General features: G+C 42.8%; 1 protein-coding gene across 3 annotated transcripts in view; it reads left to right on the top strand.

Moving 5' to 3' along the window:
• Positions 1-18,685, top strand: part of KIF16B (kinesin family member 16B) — a 266,306-nt gene extending 247,621 nt beyond the window's left edge. For 2 of the 3 annotated variants that reach the window (XM_069496659.1, XM_069496657.1), the window contains one exon: positions 17,377-18,685. In XM_069496659.1, the coding sequence (XP_069352760.1) occupies positions 17,377-17,535 (159 nt within the window). In that variant the 3' untranslated portion in view covers positions 17,536-18,685. The remainder of the gene's footprint in view (positions 1-17,376) is intronic. The other variant, XM_069496658.1, reaches the window with a different exon arrangement.
• Positions 18,686-22,890: the final 4,205 nt, after the last annotated feature.

Here is a 22,890-nt window from a genome sequence, read left to right as displayed (position 1 = left end):
TGGAATTCCATTTGTTCAGTTTCGAATTCCCTGGTTTGGTCCTGTCATTTTCCAGTCTCTTCTGTTTTCTATCTCTGTCTTCCCCCAACCCCTGCCCCCATCAGTCAATCGGCTGGTTCTTTTCTGCAGATCACTTGAGAAGAACTGCACTATGTGGTCCACCTGATTCATTCTTGGCTTGTTTAACATTCTGCTTGTTACTTTCGCATCTTTTAGTGTTGTTATAAACCTGAAGGCCTCATTTCTTGCTTCCTGAAATAGTCGATTTTGTTTATTTCTATTGATGTCAGTGCAGTTCTTTTTCATATATTTTCTTTGTTGCAATGGCCCAAAAAACATGTTTAAAATTCTTCTCGCACATTCCTGTATTTTAAGAATCAGTGTCTCTCTCTGTCCCATCTCCTCTAAGTTCTGTGCTCGTTATTTATATCAACATTTGGGAATCATCCTTTCTCTTTTATGAAGCCCTTCCCAGTTTGCATTCAGCTTTCTCGTAGATGCTTCAGTTCCCCTAACTCCATTTATTCAGATTTGTTTTCCAAATAAATTCTGATTTTCTTAGGTAAAAGGCTCTTGCAGTAGTCTTTCCCAGTGAACCTCATGCTGTCCTTTGTTGCTTTGTGAACTGCATCTTTATTCTAGAATCCAGCTAGCTATATTTTTTTCCCCCTGACAATCCTTTTTTCTTCTATGTATGTCAGTTAGGTTTCATAATGTTAATAAATCACAGCATATGGTGCAACCCTTTGAGACAACATTTAGGGGGAAAAATGGATAAGAATATCCGTTTGCTCCAATTCCACACAACTTTTTACCTTTATTGTTTGCCTGTTTAAAGCTCCCATCCATTTTTAGATATACTTATTTCTGTTCCCAGCAATTCCCTCCAGTGCATTTACATTTACATATGTAATTTTCATTCCAGGCAACCAAAAAAAAAATATTTTCAAGAAAAAGAAAATTAAGACTTTGCCTAATCTTCTTTCTAATTGAGATCACCTGCTTCATATTATTTATAAGTAAAATTAAGAAACATACATTGGAATCAAGAAATCGATTGCTAATCAAGGTTGGAAAAGGTAGAACACGAAGCCATCGCCTTTTTCTCAGTGGATTTTTTAGCCAGCTGGAAACACAGTCCTGGTGGATCCTAGGGCTTGTATTTCAGAGCTCTCTGGATAAGTGCTGTGAGCAACAGGAGGGCTGCTTCTGCCCTCAATATCTCCAGAGTTTGGGGATATTTATGCTTCTTGGTATATGTTCACTTTTCCTTTTCGTCATCGTGTTTATCTTCTAATTCACAGAAATGCATACTATTAAATATTTGCATTTCTCTTACTTGAAAGAATCTGGGCATATTCAAGTAATAGTTCAGTCAATATTTCTTTCTTTGAAAGACAGTTTCCTTGTTGCAGAAACTGTGGATGTCAACTTAGCCCCAATTGGCCCGTTATTTTTTTAGATTATGCAAATGGCCTCATAGCCTTCTCCAAGATCCCCTAACTGATGAGATTTCCTTTGATCTGAAACATCTTTTTTCTATCCACATTTTGCAAATACTTTTTTTTTTTTAACTTTTATTATACTGCTTTCACAGCATTTCAGCTGAAAACAGTCACTGGTGCTCAAAGTTTTGACAACTGAAAGACTGATTCTTACACAGGTTTTGGGCTTATTTGGTATTTAACATGGCCAGACACGTGTGTCCAAGGAAGCACATGTTTAATCAGCTGCCTAATCAGCAACATTCTTCATTTCCCATCTGCAGCAACTTCTCAGATTCTAAGAGATGGCCAGGACAGTTTTAAGAGTTTCTAAAGTTTGGCTTTGAAGCACAAATTAAGATTTGATAGACTTCCTTCTCTAGAGTAATTTACTAAACTTCCCTTGCTCAAAAGAAAGGAGATAATGTAAACCTATGAAATTTTGCTAGAAGATAAGGTCCTAAGGAAAGGAAGCCTATGCTTCTCATTGTTTATCAGGGTTTGCAAACATTGCCTAATAGCCATTCATTGCATCATTCATAAAATGAATAGTGTCTTTTATCAGAAAAGTACTGTGCTGGATGTATATGCATTCAATGTATATGGTTTTTTTTTTTAACTTAGTTTCTTAATTTGGTATATAATATCTGTTTTGGAAAATGAATTTTTTATTTGCATCTCCCTGTATGAAATATACACCTACCCCATTCTTTTTTAGAGTCAGAGATGTAGCATTACTGAAGTTTTGAGCTGGCTTGTCTTCATCATCCCTGATATTGTCATTCCCAGTGAAGGGGACCATTGGTGCATATAATCCAAATCCCCAGCTAATCCCCTTCGTGGGGTGGGGTCACAGGCCCACCGCTGGGGGCCACAGTCCTCATTACACCTGGGGCCTGGCCATGGCTCCCCCCTGAGGGACATAGAGCAGAGTCTGGACACTGAGGAATAACTCCCAAGGCAGGAGGGTAATCTGCAAGGCAAATAGTCCCACCAGGATCCTCTAGAGCCCTTCATCCAAAGAACAAAAAACAGGCGGCAGGTCTTCCCTCCTAAAGTCTCAAAAGCTTACCCTCTTGCCCTGGATTCAGAGACTCAGTGTCATTCAGACGGCCCAGTCCAAAGCCAGCTGAATTTTAACCAAAGGGAATTTGCCATCAATATACAAACTACCTTAGGTCAGATAGTAAAGGGAAGGCTTGCTCTGTTCACCCACAGCCACAGCTGGTGGAGAGGAGCACAATACAGCCGTTCGGTGTTCCTAAGGCGTTAGCACTGCATTCAATTCTGGGGTCGCACTGAAAGGGAGACTTTGGGATGCCATTGAATAATCTGTAGCCACTTCTTGATCCTTGGGTTTTTAGGACCTGATTCTTTGAATTTGAGTTTAAGTACATTATAGCCAAGAGGTACGACACAGCAAGATTCTCATTTGAAACTCTGTGTCAGTTATATTGGCCATTTGGAGCAGTCATTATATCTAAAGATGTCAGAAATCTCCAAAGGTTTATACGGTGCAGGAAGGAACCTTGAGTTTAGAGACAAAGAAAATAATACAGTTTTTTGTTTTTTGTTTTCCAAATGACATTTTTCAGAATCTAAACATCTAAAATGTACCTTAAAATAAGCTTTGAGGGGATAACTAATTTACCTGGTATGCGTTAGATTTCCAAGTTATTTTTTAATGTGATTCCCCATTTTGAAGACATGTTAACTCTTCTTTGCTTTAAAGCAACTGTTGAAATAAAGGATCTGCCAATATCTGATATGAAGTGATTTGGGAAAAAAGCCATTCCAAATTCTTGTTGTCTTTTATTTTCCTTTGAAGGGGAAAACGTTAAAGTTAAACACTTCCACATTTTAAGCCCATGTGTTTCCAAACATCTGAAAGAGGAGAAAATTAACATATTAACTCCCTATTAACATATTAACTCTCTATTAACTCCTTGAGGACAAAGCTATACAGATAATATCAACTACAGACAGTTCCTGACTTAATAATAGTTTGCCTTACAATTTTTCAACTTCACGATGGTATGAAAGCAATCCACATTCAGCAGAAGTCGTACTTCGAGTACCCTTACAGCTATTCGGTTTTTCACTTTCAGTTCAGTATTCCGTAAATTACATGAGATATTCAACACTTAGCAGTAGATGATTTTGCCGAACTGTAGATTAATAAAAGCATTCTGAGCACATTTAAGGCAAGCTAGGCTAAGCTATGATGTTCGGTAGGTTAGGTATATTAAATGTGTTTTTGACTTACAACGTTTTCAATTTATGAGGGGTTTATTGGGCTGTAACTCCATCATAAGTCCAGGAGCATCTGTGCTTATTAAGTACGTACTGTGAATTGGACCCTGTCCCAGGCACTTTACAGACAGTAGTTCGTTTAACCTTGTAATCTCAAAAAGAAAATACTATAAGCCATGAGAAGGAAACTGAGGTACAGAGGAGTCAAGGGGCTTACTTCAAACCCGAGTGATATGATGTCCTTGTGCCCAGCATGTAGCTGCATAGGACTGAGTGCCCAAGGAGCTCACTCACAGTGCTAAAGTAGAGTGCAAACCGGCCATGGTGCACCTCCTGGGCTCTCTTCTAGGCTCCTCCGTAGTTCTAAAGAAGCTGCATCACAGTGCATCTATATTGAGCCTATTACCAGTGCCTTACCTAGAACCAAAGGTATCAGCAAGTCAGAGACCCTGGTGCTGGGCTCATCCCCCAACATCCTCCCATTTTTTGCTTCAACCAAATGAAGTTGAATGGGACCTTTCAGATGATATGGAAGCTATTTGCCTCCTGCCTTGCAGCTGAGATGTGACTTCCAGTTCACAGGAGCAGGATAAACTCAATTCCTCTCTTCCCCTCAATGGTTTTGCCATGTGCTCTGGAAAAATGCAGGTCTTGGTCTTTCTGACGTGGGTTGGCTGTTTGTGAGGTTTCAACCAGAAGCCTGCTGGTCTGCCAGCCTGGGTCATCGTGATAGCTGAAGCTACTTAATACCCAGAGCAAGAACGCCAACTTGTAAAAATTGCATATCACATGGACTTTAAACGTACATTTCTGATAAAATTTTTAAAGCTTGCTGGATTTTATTAGAATATGTGAACCAGACTGAGTATATTAAATTTATGAATCCAGTTGATGCAGCACCATAATAATTCAATATAATATGCTTATGTCATTAAACTCATAAAGAAGATTTTCTGAATAGCTATAATGAATAGTTCTGATTCTGTAATCACAGACTAACATTTTCACCCTGATGAATTTTAACTGGGAGCTCTCAGAATTCTCTCTAACATCAAGAAATAAATACCATATTTCACATGATGACTACTTATTTCAAGTATTTACTTTGAAACCTAGGATAATAAAAGTTGCTGGAAGGAAGAAGTACCTGCTAAGACAGAATTATTCATTAGAAATGCTGAAAAGATTGGAAGAGGTTGGAAGAAGTAGAATAGGACTTTAATTTATATCTAGTCTAAATTTTGGCTATTCATAAATGTAAAAACCAAAGAAACTTTTTTTCGTTCTGCTTCACCTAATTTCATTTATTCCCTCATCTCTTATGTTATTCCCAAACCCATGTATTCTATTTTGGTTATCTATTGTTGTGTAATAAACTACCCTAAAACTTAGTGCCTTAAAACCAACCACCATCTTATTACTTATGATTCTGTGGTCCTGAAATTTGGGCAGGGCTTAGCTGGGTGGTTCTTCTGCTCCAGGTGGTGCCAGGTCAGGCCACTTACCAGCCCACTTACACGCGTAGCTGTTCTCATCAAGCTCCACTAAGGACTGGGCTCAGCTGGGGCATTGGAACACCCATGGTGGCTTCTTTACTCACAGCATTACTGCCAGTGCATCCCACTGGTTAAAGCAAATCACAGGCCCCACCTACATTTAAGGAGTGGGGCCATACAAGGGTGTGAACCCCAGGAAGCATGGATTAATGGGGCCACCAGAATAGCAAACTATCAGACATACCACTTTCCCTGTTAACTTCTTCTTTATGACCATCTTCACCTCTGTTTGACCTTGTACTTGATGTTAGGAGTTGTATTTTGTATTGAACAAAAATGGATTCTACTTGTAGACCAAGGTTATTTTTAAATGATTCTGGGAATTCTGAACACTAGGAATTTCAGTTTTGACACGATCCTGCCCAGAGAGATTGACAAGTATATCAGAAAGACAACTGGATATTTAAGAATATGTGGAGTTCTAGTCCAGCCTCTTCCTTTATTAAAGGATCAAAGGATCTAGCTAAGATTACTCAGCAGTAACATTGCTGATTTTATGAGGACAGGAGAAAGGACTGGGTGACTTTCCAAAGATTTTTTGAGGCTCTTGAGTCTGTAGTCAGACAGAAATGTCAAGTGTCTACTCTCCAGCATTGCTGGAGAGAGTATAAATTGGTACAGTGTTTGTGGAGAACAATTTGGCAATATCCATAAAAATTAAGAATGCACATACCCTTTGACTCAGCAATTCCATTTTAGGAATTTACCCTACAGATAAAGCAACACGCTTGCCAATACATAAGATCATTTATTATGGTGTTATTTATAATAATCTCCATTCTTCATTCTTTCATTCAACAAATAGATACTGAGCACCCACTGTGTGCCAGACACTGTTAAACACCTGGTGTACATCCTTTGAATAAAGTAGTGAAAAATCATCTGCTTTGTGTAGTTTACATTCTTGCGGGACTGCAAAGGATTGAAACAGCCTACGTGTCCATTAATAATGAGCTAGTGCAATCAATTTAAGAATGAAAAACTACTTCTAAAGAATGATCTTTAGTATAAATTGTTAAGTGAACAAAGCAAGGTGGGGAAGAGAGTGTCTCTTATGTGCCTGTTTGTGTGAACTGAAGTGGGGGGGGGGTCTGTATTTGCATTTGCTTATGTAGGCATAAAAATGTTCTGGAAAGATATACAAAAAACCTAATAACAGTGAATTCAGATGCTAGGGGAGATTTGGGAAAAATAGAGGTAGGTTGGAAGAAAGACTTTTCACTATAGTGAATACGCACACATGTGCTCACAGTGAAAAGTTCCCTTTCAACTTGTATATGTGTGTGAGTATTAAACTTCCAACCAGTAATCCAAGTGTTACTTATTTAAAAATTAAATAAATTTTTAAAATAGAAATATTAGCTCCTGCTGTGTGCTCAGAACTCACGTGTGAGAAGGCGTGGCTACTCCGGAGTCTTAGTGTGTTGCTGTGTTGTCTGGTACAGTAGCCACCAGCCACATGTAGCTATTTAATTTTAGCCTGATATTTTCATTTAAAAAAAATTTTAAAAATTCCATTTCTCTATCTCACTAACCACATTTGAAGCACGTAGCTGCCACATGGCTACTGTAGTGGACAGCACAGATACAGACCTTTTGTCCTCTTGGAAAGCTCCGTAGGACAGTGCTGCTCTGGAGCAGAACTTCAGACTCGGCACACCCTGACCCTGCGGGAGTGTGTAGGATGCAGGACACATGCTCAGCCTGTGAGCCTCAGACCCAGCTGAGGGTGTTCCAGCCAGTGAGTGTGAACGGACTCACTTGACTTGAGTGGGTTCTCTACCCTGGTGTCTGCTTTGCTGTGGTCTCTCTGTCGTGTGTTTTATATTCTTGGTTACAGTTTAGACTAGGGATTGGCAGACTGTAGTCGTATGGCAGGGAGAATTCTAAGAATTACCCCCAGAGACCCTCACCCTTGTATAATCCTCCCCGTTTTGAGTGTGTGTAGACCCTGTGAGTCTGATGAGATATCACTCCTGTGATTGTGCTGGGTGGCATGGTGAGAAGGAGATTATCTGTGCACACTTATCACATGAGCTCTATACAAGCAGAGTTTTCTCTGGCTGGAGCAGACGAGGAAGCAGAAATTCCCAAGTGTCAACGTAAAAAATAGAGATGAAACTCCAGGTAAAAATTATTTGGGAATACCATACAAGAAATAGGATTGCGATCCAGGACATACGTACATCACCCTGATGAATTTAACTGGGTGAGCTCTTAGACGCCTCTACAACATCAAGAATGAAATGCCATATTTCAAATGATAACTACTTATTTCAAGTATTTACTTTAAAACCTAGGATAGTAAAAATAGCTTGTGGAAAGAAGTACCTGCTAAGACAGAATTATTCATTGGAATAGGTGGCCTCCGGTATGTCTAGAGAACAAAGGAAAAGTCAGGGTTTACTGGAGAAAGAGCAGGTTATGCAGGCTGTTTTGAAAGAAGGCTTACTGGTGTTGGTGGCGCCTTACCAGTGCTGGAGTGTCGATAGTTGCTAGGTAGGATTTGTAATCTGGGAGTTACTATTAAGGCCCTTGCAGTTTTCGACTGGGCTTGTGAGACAAGCAAGTGTTCTTGTATCAATGGCTAGCTATCCTTGTGCCACTAGCTGTCCTTGTGTGATTCATACAGTAAGTTATGCATTCAGGAAAGTTTTCTTGTGACAATTCCTGTTATCAGGCAGCTGTGGGTGAGAGCCCTTCCCGGGCTCCCTGGGTGGGAATTTGAATCTTATAGCTTTCACAAAAGCAGAGAGGAACCTGACTGCTGGCTCCAAACATGGAGGGGGCTGAGGGCCACCAAATTGTGAGTGACCTTTAGGAGCTGAGAGCAGCCCCTGGCTGACACTCAGCGAGGGGACCTCAGGCAGGACCTAAGTCCTATGGTCACAAAGAGCTGTATATGGCCAACAACCTGAAGGAGTTGGGAAGTGAGCCTCCCGGTCAGAGCCCAGCCCGTTCCACACCTTGATTTCAACCTGTGAGACCACGGGCAGAGAGCCTCGCCGCCCTGTGCCAGGACTTCTGACCACAGAACTATGAGCTAATGAACCTGCTAAGGTTGGTGGTGAAGTTTCTCATTTGTTATATAATCACTTGCATAATGTCTCCAATTTTGCCTTTTGGCCCACAAAACCCAAAGTATGCTATCTAGCCTTTTATAGAAAGGCTAGAAAGCTTGCCCAACCCTGATCTAGACTGACAGATGCTGGGAGAAGGTGTGTGAGTGTCGGCACCGGGCCTGCCGCAATGACCCCACTGAGAGTCTCACGCTGGAGGTTCCAGTGGAATCTTAGGGCGGCTCAAGGACTTCCTGCAAATGGTAGAAGAAGTAGAAGTTGGGGATTAGCAGGTGTGCGGAGACTTGTGGAAGTCTTCTGGCATCACTTGAGCAACAGCTGTGCACGGCAGCTGGAAGAGACTTGCTGATGGCCTGGCAGGACTCTGAGGGTCACAGAGAAGAGAGACCACCACCGGGGCACAGTGCCACAACCCCACTGCATAGTACCCCCAGTGTGAGGACTAGCAGAGTGCTGATCTAGGAGCAGCCCACTTCCAGGAGTGCATCTCCCGAGCCGAATGGGCCATGCTGCTGCCCGGTCCGGCCATGCTGGACAGTTGGTGGTGCCCCAGAGCTCTGCTTCCTACCCCTACACTTTGTACATGCTTCCCACTCTGCCCAGAATAGGCTTCCTCCCGTGTCTTCTTCCAGTACCTTCACCTGCTTAATTCTTACCCTTTTGGATCTTGGCATAAAACTGAGTCTTATTCACTTTTGACGCCCCAGCACCCAGCCCAGCACTGGCATGTAGAAAGCGCTCAATAAATGTCCAATGGGTGCGTGAATGAAGTCTGCAGAGAGGGGAGTCAACACAGAGCAAACCTTGAGCCAGTCCTTGAACGATGAGTAGGATCTGGACGATGAGCAAAGCACCAATGGGAACAAGGAATGATTTCGAGCAACGAGAGGAGGGTGTGAGCCACTTCCTGCGCCTTGGGAGATGGGGTGCCCTGTCTGTTTTATTCAACACTCAGTACCCGTGGTCTGGTATGCTGCTTTGTGGACAGCAGGTGTGCAGTGGCCGTGCTGCATGGATGAGTTGCCCGAATCTAACTGTCTTCATTGCATCAGAGTGTGGAGCACGTTGGGGACACGTTAGGAAAGGAACCTTAGCATATTTGATCCAGTGTAGCCAAATCTTAGGATTCCTAAAAAGCCAACGAGAGGTGTTTAGACTAGCATTTATGGGAGTTTAGAACTGGAAAGCCTTGACTGGGTGAATCATAGTGATTCACCCCGCTAGGCTGATTCACGGTGCATGGCCAGCAGTGACCAGACCTCTCTCAGGTCTAGAAACATCCCAGGGTTTCTCCATTCAGGCCTGATCTGTCTTCAGAGCCCGTCAGTTGATGAATTTTCCAAGTGCTGCAAGTAAACGAAACCTCTGAGTCTTACTAAACTGATACTTGTCTTTAAGCTGCCACCGTGGCCACTGGTTTCTGAGGGTGAGGAATGCCCTTGAACTCTCTTCCCTGTTAATGTGTCACAGTGGAAAGGCAGATAAGGCCCCATTACATTTTTAAAGAACACTTCAATTTTAGTAATTTTAATAACTTTAAATTAAATTATAGATTTATGTTAAAATTTTGTAAAATAAAGAGGACTCCACAACAATGAGATGGCCGGGACGGTCATTAGAATGACACAGTTGGGGTGATATATTGCACATGAAATAAGCAGGAGGCTGCAGTTATATTCGTGAGCCCTATTAAAACAGAAATTTTTTAATAGCATAAAATGGTCACAATTTTATCTCCCTGCTAATTAAAATAGGGGGAAGGGAGCCAACAGATAAGGAGGCTGAGGTCTTTCAAATGCTTCTGAAGGCCCTTGTTCTAATTCCTGCGTCTTCTGCACACACACACATACATAGCGGTTGATTGAAATTCAAGGAAAATTCTGGAAGCCTACATGAGCATAGTATGAACAGCCCCAAAGAAAAGCCATATTACATTTCAGTCTTAGGAGCTGGAACCTTGAGAATTACATCAGGCCATTCTGGCTTTTCCAGAATTTGAAGAGGCAGGCACTTTGTCAGTCCATTATGGCCTGTCGACCTTGGCCAAGTCACTGCCTTTTGGGATCTCACTTTCTTCATCTGTAAACCAAGTACACCCATACCTGTCCTCCTCCCCCTCCTAAGGGTGTTTTGGGGGCTCACATGAGCTCATGAACTGGGCATTTCTTTGTACCAAGTGCCTACAGGCCTAAGTCCAAATTCAAAGCCCTCCATGTTGCTGCCTCAAGTTCTGTTGTTCCTTACTCAGATCCCTGCACATGCTGGCCTTATTGCCTTGTTCACATTGTTTCCTGAGCTTAGACACTGCCCATCCTTCCCTCCTTCCCTCCTTCCCTGGTCTAAAACCTTCCCTTCTTTTAAGATCGCAGACCTGAAGGGGAATTGGCTGTAAGATGGGGTGGGGCCACACCACGTAGTGCCGTGCTTACTTCACACATTTTTGCCAGGATGGACTGTGGAGCCCACGGTCAGTACCTACGGCCAGACTAGCATTTCATCCAGAAGATCTAGAATTGAAAAGAAAAACCCAGATTTTGCCCATGTTGTTCCAGTAACTTCAAAGCATGTTTTCCTCCAGCCAGAGCTCAGACTGAAGTTGCATTGTAAGTCACACGTGAATCGTGGTAATATAATGGCCTTCAGCATCAAGAATGTCTGAAATGGAATAGCATGTAGCCACACATTATATTTTCTTTTTCTTTTTCTTTTTTTGCCTGATGCTGTGTACTGGTTGAGGTACCAGACTAAAACTCTACAATGGTGCTAAATTCTTGCTAAATTACTCTGTATTGCTATAGGGAATATGTTTGGCCTTTCAGAACTCATTAACACAGCCAGTAGACCATATTAGCCTGTGTTTTAGTTCAAAAAATTAATAATGTTTATTTGTTATGTTTTGAATTGGTGTTGGAATTTTAAAGATTGGCCTATGTGTAGATCAGGGTCAGGGCAGCAGCCTTCCAGCTTAATATTTGGCTGGGGACAGACCAGTAGGACACGCTGACTCACCTGAAATGTTATTCTTGAAAGCCTGCTAGGAGTGACCTCTTCCTAGGAGGAGAGCGCCATGGGCAGATGCCTTCATCTGACCACAGACTAGCTCTGGAGGAGCTTGGTTGTGGTCCATAACGAAGATTTCTTCTGATTCCTGACTGATGTCTGCCGCCTGCCAGCATCCTGGGGAATGTTGTTAGTTAACTTGATTGCAAATGTAGAAAATGACTGTGGCCATCGTAAGCAGATGGAGTTATCAACTCTCAGCGTTGGGGGTGGACAGGGACCAAAAGCCTCCTTTTCCAGGTGAGGTCCCTGAATTTCTCACACTCTTGAAAATGTTCCATAATAGCAGCTGCATAATCTGGAAGGTGCTTTCCCCAAAGGACTGCTGGGTCCCCCAGACTCCTGGTGGTAGCTCGATCATCTCTTTGGCTGTGAGGAGTCCATCCCAGAATATCAATGGGAAAAATTCACCAGCCTTCTGCCTTAAGTCAGCCGGATAACCAGTGCCCAGAGGCGGGAGGGCTGTTTTCAGAAGGAGATCTGGGTGCTATTTGGGAACGGAAGTGGCTACAGAGCAGTCAGAAAATGGCCAGTGCCGCTTGGGGCACTCACATGATATCAGAGCATTCACAGGGCTGCGTCAGCCTCCACGTCCAAGAGTATGAGCCTCCCAGGGAAAGAAGTCTGTCTTCACATTTGCATAGAACATTAACGCTGGGGAACCCAGTGCCCACCGATCACCATGAGAGCACCGTCAGGCCTGGGACGGGCAGCGTGTCCGGCCCAAGCAGCTGAGATGCCTGGTGTGGACGGCCTTGCCCAGGGAGAGACGGTGGTGTTGGCACGGGGGCCTGGCTGAGAAGCAGGGGGTGGCAGGCTCTGTGGATGGCAGCCAGGAGCGCGAGTGTAGGGTGTGTCTGATGATTGGCATGTTCCTCATCCCTCTGCTCATTTCTTTTGACTTCTACATTAAAAGCTCATAGCCCCCTACAGGATTTTGTCTTTGTTTTAGGGGGATTTTCAAAGTCTCACTTCCTTTGGAACAGACCCGTGGGGGTCCTTCTCTCCCAGTTACCTCCACCCCTGCTCACTGCCCCTGAGTGAGGTGACTTTCTCCAACTACAGAGTATGCCCGAACCTGCAGAAGAAAGGCACTTTGTATCATCAAGGTACTCTGTGGCAGCACTGAAGTATACCTTAAAGATTAGCCAGCTAAATTTGATTTTCTGAAAGTATTGATAAGAAAACACATTATTTATGCTTCAGGGTTGGTCCAAGTCACAGAAAGTAAATAACCCAGATAAATGTCTGATACATTTCTTACTCTTCTTAAATCCTTTTTTGCCAACTTGGTAAACAAATAAATGGGAGCATTTGTCCCCAACATTGTCGGGCTCCTGCCTCTTCTGTTCTCCCTGCCATTCCACCCCTTCCTCTCTGGGCCACCCCCAGACAGTCCCCTCTGTCTCTCCGTGGCCCCTTCTCTCTGGGCCTCTCCCATTCCCGTGATCACTCACTCTCAGGCAGACCCTCTCTAGCCGCCCTTGCTGTTCCGTGGCATCTCATTTCCTGGTTTGCAATCTTGTTGCAAGAGGATCTGGTTTAATCTGACTTTCCTCCTCCCAGCTTCCAAGGCAGGCGCCGTAGCATCGCACAACCCTAGAGGGCGCAGTTGCAGCTCTCCATGGCCTTGAGGCAGGGCATTTGACAAAGCAGGGACTCAGGTGTGACCCGGTCCACCAGGGTGAGCAAGAGCTGCAGGCCTTCTGTGGTCCCTGACGTACTACAGAGATTTAAATACGCCCGCTTTTATTTCTTTTCATAATGGGGAAAATGTCATGTGAAAGGCAGGAACAGAAATTGGATATTGGATTTCACGAATCCTTTTCCTAGTTTGCCCTTCTGACCCTGATAAGTCACTTAAACTCTTAATGTCCTTCAGTTTTTGCAGTACTCAGTTATAAAGTGCACTGCCCTGGGGGTGCAGCTTGGCTTCTGGACTTAATTTTCACATCCCACGAGATGTCTCTGGATCATCAAAAAGGGATAGCCGTGGCAGGAGGACTTTAAGTTTCTCCCTTCGGCCACTGATGTTGTGGAAAAGACTGTGAGCACAGTCAACAAAAATTACTGAAATGAATATGTGCATTGTTAAGTATTTTTTATATGAGGATAATACATATATACAAAAACATAGAAATATAGATGTATATAATAGCAGAATTCTGGTACATTGATCTTAGATTGAGCCTAAAACCCTCAGGGGAGAGTTCTCTACTGGAAGGATAGTGATAAACTTGACTTAGCAGACAACAGTAATATTGAGAAGTAGATTTCCTTATTGAAGAAAAGCTCAGAAAAAAGGACCAAAGCAGTGACCATTGCGCATCGCTCTGTTTAAAGCCAACCAGTGGGGTTGTTCACACGAGGAATACAGAGCGGTGGTACCGAACCAGCCACAACCACACACACGGTGTGGATGAATCTCACCAGCGTGGTGTTAGGCAGCCAGAGCCAGACACAAAAGGGTATATCCTGAGTGATCCCATTAACATGAAATTCAGAAACTGTCAAAACTGTGGTGCTAGAAGTTGGAATGGTGGTCGCCTTCGAGGATTGTACCTGGAGGAAGGAGCCCTGGGAGGGCTGCCTGGGGGCTGGACTTGTGTCACTGACATGTAGGTGCCAACGGCGTAGGTGTACCCCCTTTGTGAAGATTCAGTAAGTTGTACACCTCTGGTCATGCTGCTTCCTGTGCGTATTCCTCAGTTTTAAAAAATTAACTTATCAAAATCAGTCATCAAGGTTTCTTCTCAGCACCTTTCCTGAGCGTGGCCGTGTTCCGGGGGTACCGATAGGGGGCTGCAAAGAAGAATAAGATGCTGTCTGTAACCTCAAGAACCTTCTAGAATTATATTTCTGTCTTCTCTGTCCCCAGCCCTAGCCTGTCCCTTGGTTTTGTCATCCATCACAGTTCGCTCAGCGCCCCCAAGCATGTGGCTCTGGACACAGCCAGCACAGGTCATGCCTCTTCGTACAGACCTTAGAGCACCTTGAGGTTACCTGAGATGAAGGAACACTTCCTAATAAGATAATTTCGTTGCACCAGGGAAGCCAAAGCTGCCTAGTTCTCCTTAAGCAGAGATTTATTTTGCAAAGAGAAAACTCTTCTGTAATGTGTAGAATTAGTCAAATCAGATCTTTCTATTGGGAATTTTCATCAAACCATACTAATGAGTTTATTTAAAGAAAAAGGCATTACTTGCAGTTGATTTATTATTCTCTTTTTATAGTGGTGCTCTGGCAGGGAAGGTATCTTGAATACTTCCTCTTTTTCTTTTATTTATATTTTTAACTTTTACTTCTCTTTTCATTATACCCTTTAGGCTTTATTGGCCCTTTAAAGGGACCCTACTTTGTGAACTAATTATGACAAATGTTGATACAACATCTGTTCCCAGATTTAAATTACTGCTGTCAGAGTTCATCTCGAAGGCAAGTGTGTTGTGAACGTTAGTCTGCCTGCTGACGCGGCCTGTGGGGGACCCGAGGGGGCAGCCGCATAGGAGCTGCCGCGATGATGCCCGCGCGGGGGTCCCGCTCCAGCCGCGCGTTACACTGTGGAGGGGCTGCAGCCCCGTGCACGAGTGGGCAAGCTCCTCGTCTTTCCTGTTCTACATCATTTCACGCTTGATCTTCTAAAAGCAATCAGTTGTGGGGGCGGGTGCGGTGGCTCACGCCTATGATCCTAGCACTCTGGGAGGCCAAGGCGGGTGGATCGTTTGAGCTCAGGAGTTCGAGACCAGCCTGAGCAAGAGCAAGACCCCGTCTCTACTAAAAATAGAAAGAAATTATGTGGACAACTAAAAGTATATATAGAAAAAATTAGCCAGGCATAGTGGCACATGCCTGTAGTCCCAGCTACTCGGGAGGCTGAGGCAGGACGATCGCTTGAGCCCAGGAGTTTGAGGTTGCTGTGAGCTAGGCTGATGCCACGGCACTCTAGCCCGGGCAACAGAGTGAGACTCTGTCTCAAAAAAATAAATAAATAAATAAAATTAAAAGCAATCAGTTGTGCACATTACATTTCGCCGTGAGTGCTGGCTGGCCAAGTGTAGTCTACGACATTTACTGGTAACCATGTCTGGTGGAATTCAAGTCCCTCCAAATTCGATATTCTCAGAGACCCTTCCTCCAGAGAAGCTCAATTCACGTTGACTTTTGCCTCTCTTAAGTTTTGAGATTAAGATCTTCATTTTTCAGTAGTTGGATTTGGTACTTTCTTACCTCGACCTGATTTAAATTTCAGAATTCTTTCTTGAGAGGTTACCATGAGACCAGTAAGGTAGGAATGTTGAACATAAAAACCATCTGAGTTAAAAACACTTGCTCTCAAGTTCTTCCCTCTTGACTACCAGCCTTGCCGTCCTCTTCCAGCAACAACTTACTCACCAGGAAATGGGATCACAAGAAGAAGCTGTAATTCTAGGCAGAGTGTGATGATAACATAAAATTGAGTGACTTAGGACACTTTGGAGGCATGTTTGTTATCTTGATTTGGTGTTGGTTTCATGTGTGCCAGTACTCATCAAATTACACATTCAAAGAATGTGTAGTTTAGTGTGCACATAAAGTATAAAAAATTAGATGTTAGAAGATTCTTAGAAACTGAGTTATTATACACATGTTATTAATAATCTTTATTTTTTCAAAGAAAAGTAGCTAACAAATTTTGCTTGCGTAGAGTGTCTTCTCTCAGAAGTAAATTTCAGGGCGTCAATTCAGAGAAGCAGCTAAATGCTACTTCCTCTAGGGCAAGGTTTCTCAATTGTGGCATTGTTGACATTTGGGGCCAGATCATTCTCTGTCATAGGGGCAGCCCTGTGCATTGTAGGATGTTAGCAGCATCCCTGGCCTCCTGCTAGATGCACCCCCCCAAGCCCTCCATGTTACAGTCAAAAATGTCTCCAAACATTGCTGAATATCCCCTGCAGGGCAGAATCGCCCCTTGTGGGGAACCACTGTTCTAGGCTTAGATCATGTTTCTTAGATGCATTTTTATCATTACTCAAAGTCCAGAATTATCATATTTAACTTAGAAGATTGTGCCAGGATTGTTTATATCTTTTAAATGCACTGAGTCAGTAATGAAGGTTTAAGTCTAGCCCCTTTCCTCTGCCCCATTTTGTGTTATAGATTTGCCTGACCTGAAATACACGAACTATTCTTACGTGTCCTCTTTCCTTTAATGCATCCCTCCAGCACCCATGTCTGATTTTATCCCCAGCATCTCAGAGCCTGGTCTCAGACATGCTTTGCCTCCTTGGTGCCAGAAAAGGCAGATGATGTTGCAACGGACACATGCAGAGGGGTTGGGGGAGCGAGGGGTCCAGAGCAGTTAATCTTGGTAAGGATTCGTTTTTGTTGGTAATGGTCGGATTTGCAGAGAGATCCATAAATATCAGTGCCTGGTACTGACCTTCTTGTCCCTAACGTTTCTTTTCCTTTACTTTATAAGAAGGATTCAAAGCAGATACTGACTGTGCAATTTAAAAATGACAATAAGCAGCACGTTTAACATTGTACAGATGGCCAGCCTTTTTTTTTCTTTTAATCATCTATTTAATGAGTAACTTGAGGGGGAAATGACTTTTTAAAAATAGAATATTAACTAGTGACACTGTTGCTGCGAAGCAGATCCGCCGTGCCAGGCACCCTCGGCATTCCTCTGGGCAGCGTCTGCAGGTGGACCTTAGGCAGCCTTGCCCTGAGCCAGAGCCCTGAGCCAAAGAAGTTTCTCTTGTGTGTTAGGTGTGTTGTGGCTCCGTGTTCTCGGTTGGTCTGAACGATAGCTAAGGCGGTCGAGGACATTCCTCGTGTGCTGATTCTAATGACAAAGGTAACACTTTGCAGGTGGATGGGAAGTGGTTCCTGGACATTTCTTCTCCTCTCCTCGATTCCACAACGTCTTGACCATGTCCTTACCTCTTGTCTCTTCTTCAGAAATACCTCAGGGACTTTTTCAGCGTGATGCTCCAATCTGCGACGTCTCCCCTCCACATCGACAAAGTGGGGCTGACTCTCTCGAAACACACCGTTTGTGAGTTCTCACCATTCTTCAAGAAAGGAGTCTTTGACTACAGCAGCCACGGGACGGGGTAGAGCCGGGGGTGACGGAGGAACCCACAAAGCAGTGCCTTCTCCCCGAAGCGGGCTCCGAGGCAGGACGGCCTCCCATGCAAGGATCCGGGCCGTCTCCTCCTGCTGCAGGCAGACGTGTGGCACCGGGCCCGGGCCGCCTCACGTTTTCCTACCTAGTGCCTGAGTCTGGGAATGGGATGCTTTGCCTGCCCACGGCGACCCTGACAGGCAGCTGTTACTGTCCTGCTGCGGGTGAATGTGGCCTTTTCCCATAGTGCTTCCTCCTCACTGCGCGGCGCAGTTCGTCCCCTGTGGCAAGAGGGATGTGGCTTGATTATCTCGGGGCCCCTGAGCCAAGCCAACCTGGAACCTCCCAAAGTGGGTGGCTTACCAGACCACCCTTAAATGACTTTCATCTGGTTTCCTCTTTCACCAAAATACACCCTTATTTTTTATATTCCTTCCGCGTGGCTGGCTATATCCCAAGAAAAGCTTTTTAAATTATTTCATTGTATTTTTTTCTTCTTTCCCTCGTTTGAATCAGAACTTTTATATAATACCTAAACACTGATGTTTACACAGAATTTCATATTCTGCAAAAGGGATTTTTGGTCCAGTCATGACTAGAGTCTTCCCCGTTTGACAAATTGGATGTAGACGGCATCACTTAAACTTCTATAAATCCCTACAAATAGGATATTTGTTTAACCGCGGATATCCAAGGACATTTTCTCAAACATAAATGCTACTGTGCATTCTCGAGCTTTTTCTGCTAAGCACAAAATGAACGCAAAGCTAAATGCATATTTTTAAATATTATTCTGGTCACATTTTTGTTACAGAATCTACTGGATCTTTAGCAGAAAAAGTAGAATTTACTGCAGTTTATTAATGATCTCTTAAATTACTCAGGACTTAATGTAGCATTTGCACATCTATACACAGTAAAACTGCTTTGTTTTACTAAAGAGAAAAATGTGAGTAGAGAAAATATATATGTGGTATATATTGAAATGTATATAATTCTACATATAGATTTATATATGTACACACTCCTGTATAATAGTTGTATCAACAGATATAATCCTTCACACCAAATTTATTAAAAGTATTTGCTTTTTCAAAATTTAAATTGAGCTGCTATCAATATTAAATGAAGTTATGAAATCTACCCTGTAGCTCAGTTTAAGTTTGTGACATAATCATTTCTACTGGTCTGTTTAAAAATTGATCTCATGTGCTTGGAAAGATACTTAATGTCTAACTTAGCATTTGTACGACAGAAGATGCAGTTATAGTAATGACTGAAGGCACAAATGAATGGTTAACAGAACATGTTTACACTAAGTCTTCTAAAATGTGCCGGCACAACAGAGCTCTCCAACCTGAAAGATATGTTTAAAGATGCAATTATCCCTTTAAAGAGGAAAACTATTATTGCACTAATTGAATATCATAGTTTAGCGGGGGAAAAAAAATGAGGACTTTTTTTTTAATTGTTGCAGAAAGAACTGTTTTTGTCTGCAGTTGTGATTACAGGGATAGGTTTAGGAGCAATTACTACCAGAGAATTTCAAGCTAGAGATTAAAGGATGAAAGCTGGGGATATAATAATTAGCCATAGGTCATTTATTTAAAAGGAGTCTCTAAGCACTAAAGAGCATCCCTCATTTGCTGAGTAAACTAAATGGTTTTCTTCGACTGACCAGATAATCTATCTCTTGCCCTTTTGGACCTGTACTGGAGACTGGGCTTACGGCAAGTGTTTTGTTAAAATCACACAGGATGCTTAGCAAGAATAAATAGACATGTGTTTGTAAGAAGTGCAAGAATCAGAAGATCCTTCGATTCTAATCCTCACTTTAAGTAATTACAGTTTGGTTTGGAGTTTGCACGCTAGCAAGCTCTGATTAAAGGCGGCAGTAACATAAGTGAGTCATCTCGCCTCTCTGGGCCTCAGTCTCCCCATCTGACAACAAAGCTGTTGGTGGGATGCTCCTCCTTAGGTTCCCTTCTGGCTCCTGGTTACAGCAGAGGAATAAACGATTCCACTTGGACCAGCTACAGTCGTTAGTGTGTGGATGTGACATACACACTTCCAATCTTATTTAAAGGCAGCTGAGTCTGAATAAAACATGAGGGAAAGTTGAAAAGCAAATGAAAAGTCACATCTAAACAAATAATGGAGTTCCTTTCTGGAATGAACATGAGACAGATGACAGAGTTAGGATGACAAAATTGAAACCTCATCGATTTGGACTAATGTAAAGGAGTAAAAGAAAATTAGCAAATGCCTATTTTATTGCTTTCAAGTACATCAAATAACAAAGTAATGCCAAGCTGAACACTTTCGGCAATTCAGATTGAAGTGCCATAAACTGATAAATACTTTTGTAGTCAGTTGGACAAATCAAAGAAACTTAAACAGAATTTTTATAAGTAGTTTTAGTATTCCCTCCTAGGTCTTATACCATAAATACGTGCACCAAACTTGTTTATCATCACAAATACAGTAACCATCAGCCCGGTTCCCACTCAGACCTTGCTGTTTCTGAATTTGAAAGATTCAAACTTAGGCCTGTGATTAACGTAGGCATGTGAATAAGGAATAATCAAGTCATGCTGGCTCTCCAGGGACTGACATCTAGAAGATTCTGTGGCCTAAAATGGGGGATGCTTTTAAGATGCATGAACAAGATACCTCCAACCCAGAGCCACTTCTATTTACATTTTTATGCAGAAAGAGCTATTTCTGTTCAATTTGGTCCCTGATCCTAGCCACTCAGAGCTCTAGACAGCAGATGTGTCCAAGTCTGGGCAAAAGCAAACAGCAGCTTTCATAGCTTAGGACATCCCTGAACTTGGAGGCGGAGGCCCCGCCTCGGAGCTGGGGCGCCTCGGTGTTCTGGGTTCGGCTTTTAAAGACAAGGGTTTTTTTCTCTTGGACACATCTCAGCACACAATCGCAGGACCCCTGCTTCCTCAGATGTGCTCTCAGAGATGGGGAGCAGTGTTCTGTTGTGACGTTGACTCCTCAGCTCATATTCTGAGCTTGCCATGAGGCAAGTCTCATCCCCTCAAAGAGAATGTGGGCAGCAGTTCCAGCCTGACATGAGCAACAACAGGTATGTCCTGTTCCAAACAGCAGTATTAGTTTTTCAAATATACTCTTTTACAAATGCTTAAAGTGTTGTCTTGAGGTGTCATTAGTTGACAGTTGAACATTTCTTTTTTGGATGGGGCAGGAGGACAAGGTCTCACTCTGTCCCCCCGGGCTACATAGCTCACTGCAACCTCAAACTCCTGGGCTAAGGCGATCCACCTGCTTCAGTCTCCCAAGCAGCTGGGACTACAGGTGTGCACCACCAGGCCCAGCTAATTTTTCTATTTTTTGTGGAGATGGGGTCTTACTATGTTGCTCCAGCCAATCTTGAACTCCTGGCCTCAAGCAATCCTCCCCCTTCAGCCTCCCAAAGTGCTGGGAGTATGGGCATGAGCCATTGTGCCCAGCCCAGTTGACCATTTCTGCCACGTAAGACTTTTCTCCTCTCGAATTCCTACCCACATGTACAGGAGTGGTTCAGACTTTATAGGAAAGGTCTTCTTTTTTTTTTTTTTTATCATTTTAAATAAAAGAATAGGAGTAGAAAATTTAGGTAAAATAAATCCATTGGCAAAATTAACTGCTTCAATTTTACTTACATTATCCCGACAGGTGATTTATGTTTTGGGAAAACTGATTAAAGACCATTAATCTACTTGGAGACTCAATCTCGACAAATTAAGACTTGTATATTCTGCCTTTTCACAACAGCCTCCTTCCACATGCAAGGAAAGGACCAGGATATTGACTTTTTTTTTTTTTTCTGTTGAGACTGCTTTTCCTAATGACAATGCATTAGATGGGAAATGGTTCTGTGGTGCTCAGTTTGGAATTTTGCACATAGGAAATTATTTCCAAGTTGTAAGAAACTGCCATTATTTCAAATTTCCAAAGCATCCTATTTCAAATTGATTCTACAGTGATGCCTTGCAGTGAGTTGGGGGGTGATGTTGGCATTGGCCAGGTTGTTACCTTCCAAATGATTCTTTAGGGATCCAGTAGAACTATGTTAAATTTTAACATAGCTGGGGGGACAAAAAGATAATTGAACTGAAGGAATTCAAGGATGTGAGTTCATCCTTGTTACCTACAAATAGCACTTTCATGCACTTACCACTATAGAGCTATGGGCACTAGGCTCTGGCACTGTTTCCTAAGGTTATCTCATGCCTTTCTAGAATGTTCTGTGCGTCTCTTGCAAAATGACTAAATGGAAAATATTCTTTCTTTGACTATGCTCATTTGGTACCCCTTTATTTGAAAGTGAAATAGATTTTTTTCCTAAGGATTACCTCTGATTACACTGATTTCTGTGGGAGTTTGAGATTCATAGACGTGGTTTTGCCCCTGCTCCAGTGCTGAAAAAGCAGAATATTCCCATTCAGAGAGAGAAATGGATGTGTTTGCAAAATGACGCACAAGCCACGTCTCTGCATTGAAGAAGAGGAAGTGCAGCAAGTACAAAATGGGAAATGCATAAAGGAGCATGTAAGGAGCCCCCACAAGGTTAGAAGTATGGAATTATTTGGTAACGCTAAGGCAGGTCACCACAAAGAGGGAAGCTTTTCTCCAGAATTTAAATCTGGAAAAAAACATACATGGAAAATAGAGTTAAACATCTTGACTGTTTGAAAGCAGAGTAATTTTCTTCAAAGTGTCACGAATCCTCATGCACAGTTAATGTTTGCAGCAGTGTTTGTGTCTTTCCAGTAGCACTTACAGTGGGGCCTGAGAGCATCTCACTGATGAACAACCTAGGGGGGGATGCTGTTCCTCAGACTCCCCAGTTCCTTCCCAGTCCTGCAGAAGGAAGGAGGAAGAAGGTAAGTAAGGCTGCAACTGCTTTCTCAAAGCTGCCAGTACCATCTTCGGAGAAAAGAATCAACAGTGAAAATAATACCAGTTGGTGATGATTAATGGTAGTTGTTTTTTTAAAAAAAATTGCATTTTGGTTGATTTCTAAACTCTGTTAGCTTTTCTTCTAAAAACAGAAACTAGAAGCCATGGGAAAGAGAAGATGGCCTGCCGTCAAAAATGACGTTTTTGGTGTGGTGTTTTAGCTTGATTTCAATGAATGCAATAAGAAAAGTTGATCCACAGAGGGTGCAAGCCTTCAGCTGCAGAGTAATTAAAATATGGGCTGTTTATCCTTCACAAGTGAATGGAGAAGGTCGTGTTTACATTTATAAAGAGTTTCCAGTGCCTTCTGTTACAAGAGCAGCAGTTTCGGTGCACCCATGTGTAGAGTTTTGTTTGGTTTTTAATAACGAACT

This window comes from Eulemur rufifrons, chromosome 20 (genome assembly GCF_041146395.1).
Source record: "Eulemur rufifrons isolate Redbay chromosome 20, OSU_ERuf_1, whole genome shotgun sequence".
Lineage (NCBI taxonomy): Eukaryota > Metazoa > Chordata > Mammalia > Primates > Lemuridae > Eulemur > Eulemur rufifrons.
Note: the sequence above shows the minus strand (reverse complement) of the source record. Positions and strands in the feature narration are given on the sequence as shown.